Genomic DNA, 12,402 nt, shown 5'->3' with positions numbered 1-12,402 from the left:
GCTAGAACTGCCATCTTCTTCATACAGCAGCTTTAGATGACTTTCTCTGAAAAATGTGGCCTACTATGATTAAAAGAAACATTCTTCTCATACAGACCATATAGTTTAAAATAATCAGGCAATGGCTACCAAACAGTAATTTGTTTTGCTTTATAAAAAATCTTGCTTAAATATCTGTAAGGCAAAGTTCTTATCACCTAGATGCAAGGTCCAAAATATGCAAACAAAGACACACTGACACGAATAAAGGGTAAGCAATTTAACATGATGTTCTCAGACTGTGGGAAGAAACCAGTGTCTCCAAAGGAAGCCCAAATGAGCATGAGGATTCTTGATAAAAAAGCAATAAATGCTACCTGTTGCACACACACACAACACAGTAATTTTTACGATTATATAACTCAAAATGTATATATCAAAATATCTTTAACAAATCTGTGCAAAGACATTTAGCAATAATGATTTTGCAAACCATTTGTCAACTACTTTGTTAATCTAAAGTTAAATTTGTACAAATAATTCAAGCAAACAAAATACTGCTTGATGTATTTTACGTTTATGAAATAATTTATATATGAAATTTGAAAGAAAAAGACATGAAGTTTTACGAATGGCTTTTTAGCTCTTTAAATGAAGTGGGGAGATAATGCATGAGAACGGTATATTTGGGATTTTGCATGAAATCACAAAAACAAATGTAATTTCTGTCTTAGCTTGAATAAAATACATTTTTAAAAAAATTGTGTCCATTTTTACTCCAAGTCTCATTATATGTACTTTAAAAAGTCAGATATACATAGATGCTTGTTTATAACTGTCATAAAGTTTGTTTTTTCTAAATCTAAGATGGCTAGCTCAGCTATGGATATTTGCATATAAATTAACCCAACTGAATGCATAATGCATAAGATGGCAACTCATGTCTTCTGGAACCAATGTACTATACTTTTGTAGCATTAGTATTAAACAATAATATAAATTAAAGTTTTCTTTAATAGTTAATTTTGGCACTTCCCACTGTACATGCAGTATAGCTTTGCACTTTGTTCCGAAGGGGCAGTGTCTGCACAGTAAACATTTTTTTAAATTCCTGGTATTTGTTGTTGCCAACATCACATTTAAAATATTTATTTCTTTATTTAGCCAATTACTTCCGGCAATTCCTATGCATTGATTTTTGAAGAGATGTTTGCGATATTTGATTTCTTACTGTTAACACCATTTCTTATTACATATTTAATATAAAAACAGACATGAGCAGGGCTGACAATAAATGTCTAAATCAGTTAATTCGTCTTTAAATTCTTAACGTTTTTCAGCAATGTTTCCTTTTTGGAAAGCAACCTACTACACATCTTAGTAAGTAGCCTGTACAACACACAAATGACTTCACTCAGAACAGTTTTTCAGCTAAAAAAATGACCCTCTGCTTCAGACTTAGGAGAGAAAGGAATGAAACGGAAGAAAAGTTTTCATTGCAGAGCATCTGATAGATGGCAGCCAGTATGACCGCACATGTTGCTCTTCCAGTGTACTCATCTGTAGTGTAAGGGAGGCAGCTAGACACTTTTTAGCCTCTTCTATGCCAACTTAAGACAGAACACTGAAAGGAGCCCAGAACCATTTTACTTCAGCAACTGTTTACTTTTATATTTTCAAAATGTGAGAACCAGGGTTTCATTGAACCATGCATTCTGTACAGTTGGTAAAAACTAAATTGCATTAGAATATGTGTTTCTTTCAAAGTTTGTTGCTCTTCAGCAAACTTTCTTACATCCCTATATTTTAAAAAAAAATCACCTTTCTGAGTCAGCCTAATCATTTATTGAAAGTCACTTATTTAAAATTTAATTACAAGAGAAAACACCTAAAACAACTTAATAAAGATACTATGTTTATAAAGAATTTTATAGCTGATATGCAGTTTTCTTTTGGATCCACAAGATTGACAGACAGTCACAAGTTGCTGGCCCTAGCATAAATATCTAGCAAAGGATGAAAATGTAACTCTACCTGAACACAAGGTAACACATACTCATTGTATTACCATAGTTAGCCTGTGTATTGAAATATAATTTTAATTCACCGTGCTTGCAAGAGATAAAGGTGGTAAGTTACAAGTGCATACAGCAGATTATCCAAATATACTTATCAATCCTATTCAAAGAAATAGGAAGTTTTGATCCAGAAATTTTCAATAGAATGAATTTTCCATGTCAATCAGGTTCACACTGCTAAAATAATTTACTGTACGTCTAAGTGAGTATAAGTGGGTTATTTAAGTTACTATTTAACCCTTATTCGTGAGCTATAGTTAGAGTGTTTCCTCTTCAGGTTTTATTGCATGTAACAAGTGCTGCTTCAGAATACCATTTGTGTTTTACATAATGAACAAACAACCATCTTGTCAGTTGTTCTAGAGCAGGGGTCTCCAACTCCAGTCCTGGAGAGCTACTGTGGCTGCAAGTTTTCATTCTAACCCTTTTCTTAATTAGTGACCAGATTTTGCTGCTAATTAACCTTTGCCTTAATTAGCAACCAAACAATACTAAGACACAAAATAAATCAGCACATAAACAACAACCTGCGTCCATCACACAATAACTGAAAATAAAGAAAGGTGAAGTCCTCAGTAATGTTGATCTGCTCAGGTCCACAAAACATTTTGACAGTGCTTTAAAAAAAAAATGAACAGTTTTGGAAATGTCTGCCATGGCAGAATGAGCACCATGGAATTAAGTAACTATTTTAATTAGCAATGAGAATTGGTTTCAAGTTAAGAAACTGATTGAAGGTTGGAGTTTGAGGCCCCAACTTAGTTTGTCATCTGTTAGCTCACTTCACATCAAATTTATGTTTAGGTACCGTTTAAGGAAAAAAGAATCAATTCAGCGGTCAGAGTCTCACGAAAAGACAATTAAAATAAAGGGAAATAGTTAATTAGCAGCAAAAACTGGTGTCAATTATGCTGAATAATCAAGGCAGTCCTAATTTACAGTAAATAAAATAGAAAATGTATTAATTGTGTAAAGCACAGCAATACACAATAAATATTGTTAATTGCTTTAAGAAGTGTATTTGTACAATGAATAGCTTGTCTTAAAAATTCATACTACATCTGTGGCAAAAAAAAAAAAATCTAACACTTGATTTAATAAAGTTTTAAAGCTTACCTCATAGAGCAAACAGCCTAGTGACCAGATGTCAGATTTGAAGTTGTATCCGTTTTCATGTATTCTCTCAGGGGACATATAATAAGGGGTACCAACTAAAACATATAAAAGTAAAATAAAAAAAACATTATCTTTGAAATGTTGCAAAGATTAAACATGTTTGGTGTCATTAAAATTATATGCTTCTAAATCAAAAAACATTATATAAACAAAAATATAGTAATAGCAAATGAGTATTATTTAATTAAAAGCTGTTCTTCTTCTTAAACAGACATTTACCAGAAGTAAAAGAGAAGTTCTTCCAAAAAAGGAAAGTATTTGGTTGGAGAAGGGGCGTGAGGAAAATACCCCACACTGTTTCTATAAAAGTTGCTTGCAGGTTCACCCCTCACAGTAAACAATCCAATCATAAAATGTGTCTTTATATATTTTATATAAACACCATCTACTTCTTTCTGTTACTACAATTGCCTTGACATTGTGTGTCATCAAAATATTACAGCACAAAAAAATATATATAATATTTTCTGATGCCTACATTTTTGAATGTAGAAAGGAAAAAAAAAACAAAACAGATTCGCTATTTCCCCATGCATTTGTATGCTATTCAGGTCTTGTAATTTACTTCTCAATTCTTGTTCTAAAGACCAATACTAAAAGATGCTGGTTTTTCTGGACCCTTAAAACATAAAAAACAGATCAAGGTACTGTGTGAATACTAGCATATAGTACTTTTATGCTGTTGACCTTTAAATAATTTTTCTTTGGAAAAATAAATGTGAGAGTTGTTAGACATAGCATGAAATAGACTTTTTCAAACATCTTCTAGGTATAAAAACAAGTTTGTAAGGGCTTCTCTTTAGGACAAATGGGGATTTTAATTGCTGATTAAAAATTGCACCATCATAACATCAGCTAATCTCTGTTTACTAACGTCAGGGCATGACCCATCTCTAAATATCAAGTGAAAGACTTAAAACAGTTTTAAAAGATGTAGTTGGAAGTGGTGGCAGTTGACATGAGGATAATGGGTCTCATCCATAAATATGTCCAGGGCCAAAGAGTATGGATGGAAAAAATTTGGGCACAACTATCCAGCTAAGTTAAACCAGGAAACTGGAAATTAAACCAATGATGATGTTCTGTATGACTTAGTCCAATAGGAGGTCACAGTTTTGACAAATGTTATTCAAGTACCATTATGTATGCAGAAAAAAATCAGTGGTGGAAGGGACAGTGTTTTTTATTATTTATTTATTTATTTTCACTTTCTGCAATTAAAACTGCTGCCCACATAACACAACTATGATCTCCTGGCAACACACAGGAATTGAGAATTAAAAGTTAAGTGTATTTCAGTTGCTTCCACTACAGGGAATTTAAGAGTTCAAATTAAGGGGTAAACTAGTGGATCCCATTTTTATAATATATAAAAAAAGTTCTGTATGCATGAAAGGTGATCCTGGCCTCAAACATGTATTGTGAAACTCTGTTGGGGTGGATGGACCAATTTAGGCTCACTTTAATGTTTGCTGCTGCTACTACAAGTCTATGGGACTGCTAACAAACTTAATAGTTTTTAAAGTATCAATAATGAAAGGCACATACTTGAAGTCAACATTTTTAAACTTAACTTTTTTTTGTCAAAAATCAGAAAAAATATTCTTTGCAGTGTACTTTTCTTGCACATTTCTAGGTGCAAGGGGTGCTGAATGGGACATGTTTGCTCTAAACTGAATTATCTGAACTGAGACGAAGATGTAGAATAGCAGGTACAGCTACAAAGCATACATCATGCTTTAACTGATCTAATTTAGTAACTAATAAAATAGACACATTATTCATTTTATAGCTTTATAAGGCAAATAGCACCACCTTTCTGTGAAATAAGGTTGCACATAAACTAAAATAAAAATAAATGTGTGTCAGTTTATTTTGATAAATGTTGCGCTTTGTCTACACATATAGTACACTTATTAGAAGTACACTTAATAAAATTTTGTACCATTTACTCCCTACATAGTAAGTATACACTTTACTTGCCTTTCATAACAATAGCATGTATAATGCACTCTGCCTTAACTATTAGGAATACCTATCTAGTACTGGGTAGGGAACTTGATCCACAAAAGCTTGAATTCTTTAAGGTATGAATTTAGTTGTCAAAGAAACAACAAAGTTGTTTGTCTATTTGGCTTCAGAGATAGTCTGAGGTGAGGGAAAGAGTTTTAATGTACATTCTAAGTTTCATGCTTTGCTATAAAATGAGGACTGGGAGATGAAAAATAGCCCTTTAAGCTATTAGCCTATTAAACAGCAACACAGTGGTAACACTAGTAATATTTTAGCTGTGCTGGACATTAGATGCTAGAATCAGGACATAATCAAACAAGAGCACGGCTTCTTAGTTATATCCTAATATATAAAATATAGTTAAAGATTATATGTTAAGACATAACTAACAATGGAGAAGAACTGAAAGGAAGTATACTTACTCTTTTACACATAAAAGTCACAACAACCACTTCACTGTGCATGTTTTTCGAAATAAATAAATATACAAAGTAAATACTGCCAAAAACACTTTCACTCAATTCAAATGCCAGGAGAAACTAGAGAAGCCTCAAGGATGAAATGCTTAATTAATAATGTTCATCTTAAAAAAAAAAGTTGTTTTTTTTCCTTTCCCCAAGCAACTTCGTCAAAGTTAAAAATGTAGGATAGGAAGGTTCTGCTCAAACAATGGTGTAACGTAAGTGAATGAAATTTAAAGGTATTAAAGGTCAGTTTTATATTTATTTTTTAATTTTCCAAACAATCCTCATTAGCTTTCACCCATCTCATTAACAAGTACAAAAGTGGCCAAGGTGTTTTGATACTTGTTTATTTAGAGAAATTAAACAAACATACTAAACTCACACTAAATACTTCACTGCACTTTTATTGCAGATTATATTTCAAACTTTAAGGAGACAGAATGGACACAAAATTATTACATCTGCAGATTTCCCAAAATCTAATTTCAAAATTCTTTCAATATAACTGATGTTGCTTAAAATTAATTTACAGCTTGCAGAAATCAGCAAAGTATATAAAAATCCAACTTAAACAATTTTATTGCTGTTCCTTACATTTGCATTAATTATTCAAAAAATAAGTGAGTTTATTTACACCCCAGCCAAATTACATATTTTGTTGACATTTAAAGTATAATAGTGAATTTAATTTCAACAGCAAACAAACTAATACAGGGGTGTTTTTAATATGTTAATGCACATTTATGATTTATTTGACAAAGTAAAAAATGTAAAAAGGATGGCTTTTTCAATAAGTCTGACGAATTTAATTTCCTCAATAAAATGTGAACACATAACACCTGTGGTCTATGATTTAATTATAAAAATAAGAAAGTTAACACTTTAATATAGGACATTAGACTTTTATGTGTCTTGTTAAGTGGGAGCTTAGTATAAAAAGTTTTTAAGGGGTTTTAAAAGACAAAAATCTTTATCAAAATCGGCCCTAAAAAACCTGATTGCAGCATCCCTACTAGAAGAGCAAGAAAACTGTTAACTTGTACACTGCGTAGGAAGGCAAAGCAAAACACCCATATGACTGCAAGGGGCCTACAGGCAGGTTTAGCTTAGAATGGAGTGGTGGAGCACTGCTCTACTGTGCATTGTTGCTTTCACTGACATGGCCTTCATGAAGGGCTATCAGAAGGAAACCTTACCTGTGATCTCATCACAAAAAATATTAAAAATTCAAAATAATGTCTGCATAAGAGAGAGGCATTTTGTAACCAAGTCCTGGGGAGAGATGAAGCTAAAACTGGAATCTTGGGCTATAGCCACAAAAGGTTTATTAGGAGGAGACAAAAAAACATTTGAAGAAAATAACATCTTGCCAACTGTTAACAACAGGGATGGATCTATTATGCTTTGTGGCAGTATGGTAGCTAGTGACCCCAGAAATATTGTGTGTGTACAGGGAAGAATTGATTACACTAAATATAACCAAATCCTTGATGAGAATGTCATACAGTTATGAAACTGAATCTGAAGGATTGGATGGTTTCTACAAGACAACAATACAAAATATATTTCAAAATCTACTGTGAATCAAGAAACACAAGATAAAGGTTTGGAATGGCCATCGCAGTACACTGACTCAAACATCAATGACAATGCGTGGATAGATCTTAAACATGCTGTGGATATAAGACAGCCCATGAACAACTCATATCTGGAAACGATCTGCAAAGAAGATTGGGAAACATTTCAAAAACAAGAGTTTAAATACTCATAGCTGGCTACAAAAAATGTTTGCCAGCTGTGAGTTATCCTGAAGGGAGTGTTACTAAGTACTGATTTAGTAGAGTGCCCAAAGTTTTACAAATACCACATTTATTCTTATTCATTTAAAATATTTCAGCTGATCAAATAGATCATAACTCCTTACTAGTTTGTCTTCTGTTAAAGTTATATTTACTGTTTTTACTTCAAATGTCAACAAAATATGTAATTTGATCGGGAATGTCCAATCTTTTGCATGGAACTTATGACACGCTAGTGTAAAAATACCCTATTGTACTTATAAATTTACATCACAGAAAAAATGCTTCTGTAGGTAGAATCAAAAATTAAGGGAAATTAAAAATTTTAAAATGAAACTTGAACCTGTTACATCTTACACAGATGTCTGAGTAAACAATATCTATATTTAGATTTAAAATCAAATTTTTCAAAAATAATATGAAAATTATTCAAATGACATGAATTGCATATCACTGGAATTTCAAGGGGCAAGATAAAAACACCTGTTGCATTAATGCAACTGCAAAGTGGAAAAACAAGAACATTTACCATTCATCTGCTACACTACCAAGACAAATTCTTTGAAAACCAAGAGAGAAGGAACTGCTTATATATTAAGATGCTTATACAGTAATCCCTCCTCCATCGCGGGGGTTGCGTTCCAGAGCCACCCGCGAAATAAGAAAATCCGCGAAGTAGAAACCATATGTTTATATGGTTATTTTTATATTGTCATGCTTGGGTCACAGATTTGCGCAGAAACACAGGAGGTTATAGAGAGACAGGAACATTATTCAAACACTGCAAACAAACATTTGTCTCTTTTTCAAAAGTTTAAACTGTGCTCCATGACAAGACAGAGATGACAGTTCCGTCTCACAATTAAAAGAATGCAAACATATCTTCCTCTTCAAAGGAGTGTGCGTCAGGAGCAGATCATGTCACAGAGATAGAGAAAAGCAAACAAATCAATAGGGCTGTTTGGCTTTTAAGTATGCGAGGCACCGCGGCACAAAGCTGTTGAAGGCGGCAGCTCACACCCCCTCCGTCAGGAGCAGAGAGAGAGAGAGATAGAGAGAGACAGAGTTTGCTTTTCAATCAAAAATCAATACGTGCCCTTCGAGCTTTTAAGTATGCGAAGCACCGTGCAGCATGTCGTTTCAGGAAGCAGCTGCACAAAAGATAGCAACGTGAAGATAATCTTTCAGCATTTTTAGACGAGCGTCTGTATCATCTAGGTGTGCGAACAGCCCCCCTGCTCAATCCCCCTACATCAGGATCAGAGAAAGTCAGCGCAAGAGAGAGAGAGAGAAGTAAGCTGGGTAGCTTCTCAGCCATCTGCCAATAGTGTCCCTTGTATGAAATCAACTGTGCAAACCAACTGAGGAAGCATGTACCAGAAATTAAAAGACCCATTGTCCGCAGAAATCCGCGAACCAGCAAAAAATCCGCGATATATATTTAAATATGCTTACATATAAAATCCGCGATGGAGTGAAGCCGCGAAAGGCGAAGTGCGATATAGCGAGGGATTACTGTACGTGAAAATAACAAAATATACATTAGAAAACTTACTTAAATAGCTGCAAATTACATTGCAGCACAAGTCAAATTATTCTCAGTAAAAAAATATTGCAATATTCTATAATTATTACAACAGCATAAATTAAGTACACAAATGAAGAAGCAGCACTGGACATAAGGTAGGAAACATCTCTAGACAGGGAAACTGTCAATTAGCACAGTGAAATGACGGATTCCCGATTTAAGGGGGGAATATATTTTTTTTCTTTGCAAGAACCGCTCCACACACAACAAGTGGACAGTTGTAACAAACTGCAAAGGCTGTAATAAACGTTTACTTTAAATTATTATGAGTTAGTGAAACTATGTACATTTCTCTATAGGTGATCTTTTCTTTGATATTTGAGAGTATAGCACTGACTTTTTCTATAGTTGATAATTTTAATAGTTAAGCATTCCATTTTATTGAACTTTTACTGCACGGCAATGCCTTTAAACTCTTAAATACACTATGCCAACAGCTGCACTGTTAAACGATTGAATGTTCAGTAAAAAGAAGTGACATGTCTGTGAAGTGTTTTTCCTGACATTCATAAGTGAATGTGACCCACGTACAACTTCTGTCCAAACAATCTTTGAGAACACAAACTGTCTATCTTCTGCTTAAAGAAATACTCCACCCCAAAATTTATATTTTTAAATATTACTTGTTTTGAGATGATTACCAAGAAAAAAAAAAAAATCTCATGTTTTCATGGAGAACGGAGATAGAAAAAAAGTTAGACAGAATGGCACTCTATGGTAACCAAAGCTGGATTATTGCAAACAGTATCAAAAACACCCAAGGAAAAAAAATCTTTTTTCGTTTTTTTTTTTTTTTTGTTGCATAATTCACATCAATTATCCAGTCATATGCTGACAATATACAAAACAAATACATTTTTTGCTAAATAAATGCTTCTGGAAAAAATCATAGCTGAGCATAAATAGGAAAAGCAATCTGCCTGGAATTGAGTTTTTGAATTGAAGATCTGCCTCTAGTGCTTATTTACTGGTCAACAGTAAACAACTTGTAATGTGTACTGAAGACTTTTTACAAAAAAACATTTACCTCAGATATGTTCACAAAAAATACAAAGATAGTGAATATATTCACAAGATATATTCAATATTTCGGAGCTGTCAGTTATGTGTTTGTAACAATTTATTATTTTGCTGCCTTGAGAGCAATTTTTTATTTTGTAAATACAAAAATTATTTGGACACAATGAATTATTATCTGGAGATATGGATCAGCAGTAAAATGTTGAACAGCAGGACTACTTTACTGTATATCCATGCCTAGCCTGTAAACTTGATCACCCTTTTATAATTAATAACTTTGTACATTTGCTCACCTTGTATAATAAGTACTACAGGTGCAGCAAATTAACAGTATTTATCAAAACATTTGCTTTCAGTTGCACGGTATGTACAATTACCTGTACCCTTATTGTATTACAGTTTTTCTAAATAGACTGGTGAGTAAAAGACATTCTATAGCTTTTGGCATTCATATATATTTTTGTGTTTGAAACTACAGTGAAACTGCATAGCAAGGAGATGAGGAGGAAAAGAATTGAAACTAAGAAAAACAAGTTAAAAATATTTGTAAAAAATCCTTATTATATGAAAAGACAAAAAATTATCTTAATTGTACTGTAAATTAAAAGTTGATCTCATTTTTCTCCAAGTCCTACATGCAAGCCAATAACAAAATGACAAAAGAAAATGATGCACTGTCAGCAGCTCAAGTTCAAGGACAGTTGTAGGCTGACCTTTATGTAAACTTGAGTCTAACATCAGTAAGAACAGTGTATACATGTCTTGGGTGGAAATAGGAAAAAATGAAAATAAGCCCTTTTATAAGAGTAAAATAAAAAAAATAATAATAATAAGGAAGAAAGTATCCAGCAAGCATGTCAAAGGATTAAGCAGGGAAAAGACATTTCATGACGTACTTTACACTTATGAAACAGAAGCAGCTCTGAAACAGTTTCAACTGTTACGAGATCAGGATTGTTGAGCTTCGTAACTATAGATCTATTTTAATGTTAACTTCTTTACTAAAGTAGTCACAATGAAACTTTAGTCTCCGCGCATACATTACAACCTACAGAGAATTTCCACTACGAATTTTGTACAAGTTAACAGTTCAGAAACGGCATTATCGTGTATTGTAAATAATACGTTCTGAAAAAGAAAATGCTATAGATATAAATGTTGTTCGATTTAAGTGCAGCGTTCAACACCACTGACTATTCTATTCTGTTGCATAAGCTGGAGGTTTGCTGTGGGCCGTCATGCACTCTTCTGGAAGATTTAGTTCATATTTATCAGATTGATATCAGCACATACAGAACTATGTTGATACTAGTTAGTCATTATATTCAGCAGTCTCAGGGCTCAGACCTTTACTGTTTTCACTTTACATGCTTATCATTATCAATAGAAATCATAAGATTTTACTTTCATTCAGATGCAAATGACACTTGATGACATTTTTTTCCCAGATTAAATGATATTCCTTCAATACTGTTATTAATTAAGTCAGTAGATTTACTAGATTAGCTGGATAATAACTACTTGCTTTTTGAATGAGGCAGACAACAACAATATCCTATAATTTCTTAACTCAACAGGTTTAAACATTAATTGCACTGAATCGGCAAGCAAGTTAGGCGTTATCTTTGACACTAACATGTTTGCAACACAGGTTACAACACTACCCAAAAACTGAATAAGTGCATGTCATCGCCTGTGTTGATCAAGACCAAGACCGATGGCTGTAGTGTAGGTCCCTGGAAGCAGCTGTATTTGGGTCTACTGACTTCCAAAAGAGAGACAATGAGTATGTTGAGAAGCCACTGGAACAATACCAAGACAGAAGGATCCAAAGAGTGGGAACATCCATTTGAGGGCAAGAGACCAGGGAGAGGTGACAGTTTGGGTCTGCAGTGACCGACTGAAGTGGCGGTTCAGGAATGCAGAAGGCTACGCAAAAAAAAAAAATCCTGGCAACATATAAAAATACCTCCAAAAGGTTTGTTTGGATTTTAAATGTATTTATTTATTTATTTTTGGAAATTTTTGCTACACCTGAAGACACTGATCTTCAAATGCAAGATTTCTGCGTCACTTTCTTTATTTGTAATAAACTTTGTTATACTTTTGAATGAAAGTCTTGTCTGGCTCCTCATTCCCCATGTTCCATTCTGGTCATGAAGTCCTGGAACAGAGGATGGTGCCCATAGCTGTGGGCACTGGCGCATTATGCATCTATAATAATTTCCAAGGACAAATAAAATGGGAGAGTCAGCATTTAGCTACAGGACCCCATAGCTGTGGAA

The 12,402-nt window shown here is 33.5% G+C and overlaps 1 protein-coding gene across 2 annotated transcripts in view; it reads right to left on the bottom strand.

Annotated features, from left to right (window-relative positions):
* nek7 (NIMA-related kinase 7) overlaps positions 1–12,402 on the bottom strand; it is a 239,614-nt gene that overhangs the window by 25,965 nt on the left and 201,247 nt on the right. For both annotated transcript variants that reach the window (XM_028811046.2, XM_028811047.2), the window contains exon 8: positions 3,174–3,268. In XM_028811046.2, the coding sequence (XP_028666879.1) occupies positions 3,174–3,268 (95 nt within the window). The remainder of the gene's footprint in view (positions 1–3,173; positions 3,269–12,402) is intronic.

This window comes from Erpetoichthys calabaricus, chromosome 10, assembly GCF_900747795.2.
Source record: "Erpetoichthys calabaricus chromosome 10, fErpCal1.3, whole genome shotgun sequence".
NCBI lineage: Eukaryota > Metazoa > Chordata > Cladistia > Polypteriformes > Polypteridae > Erpetoichthys > Erpetoichthys calabaricus.
Note: the sequence above shows the minus strand (reverse complement) of the source record. Positions and strands in the feature narration are given on the sequence as shown.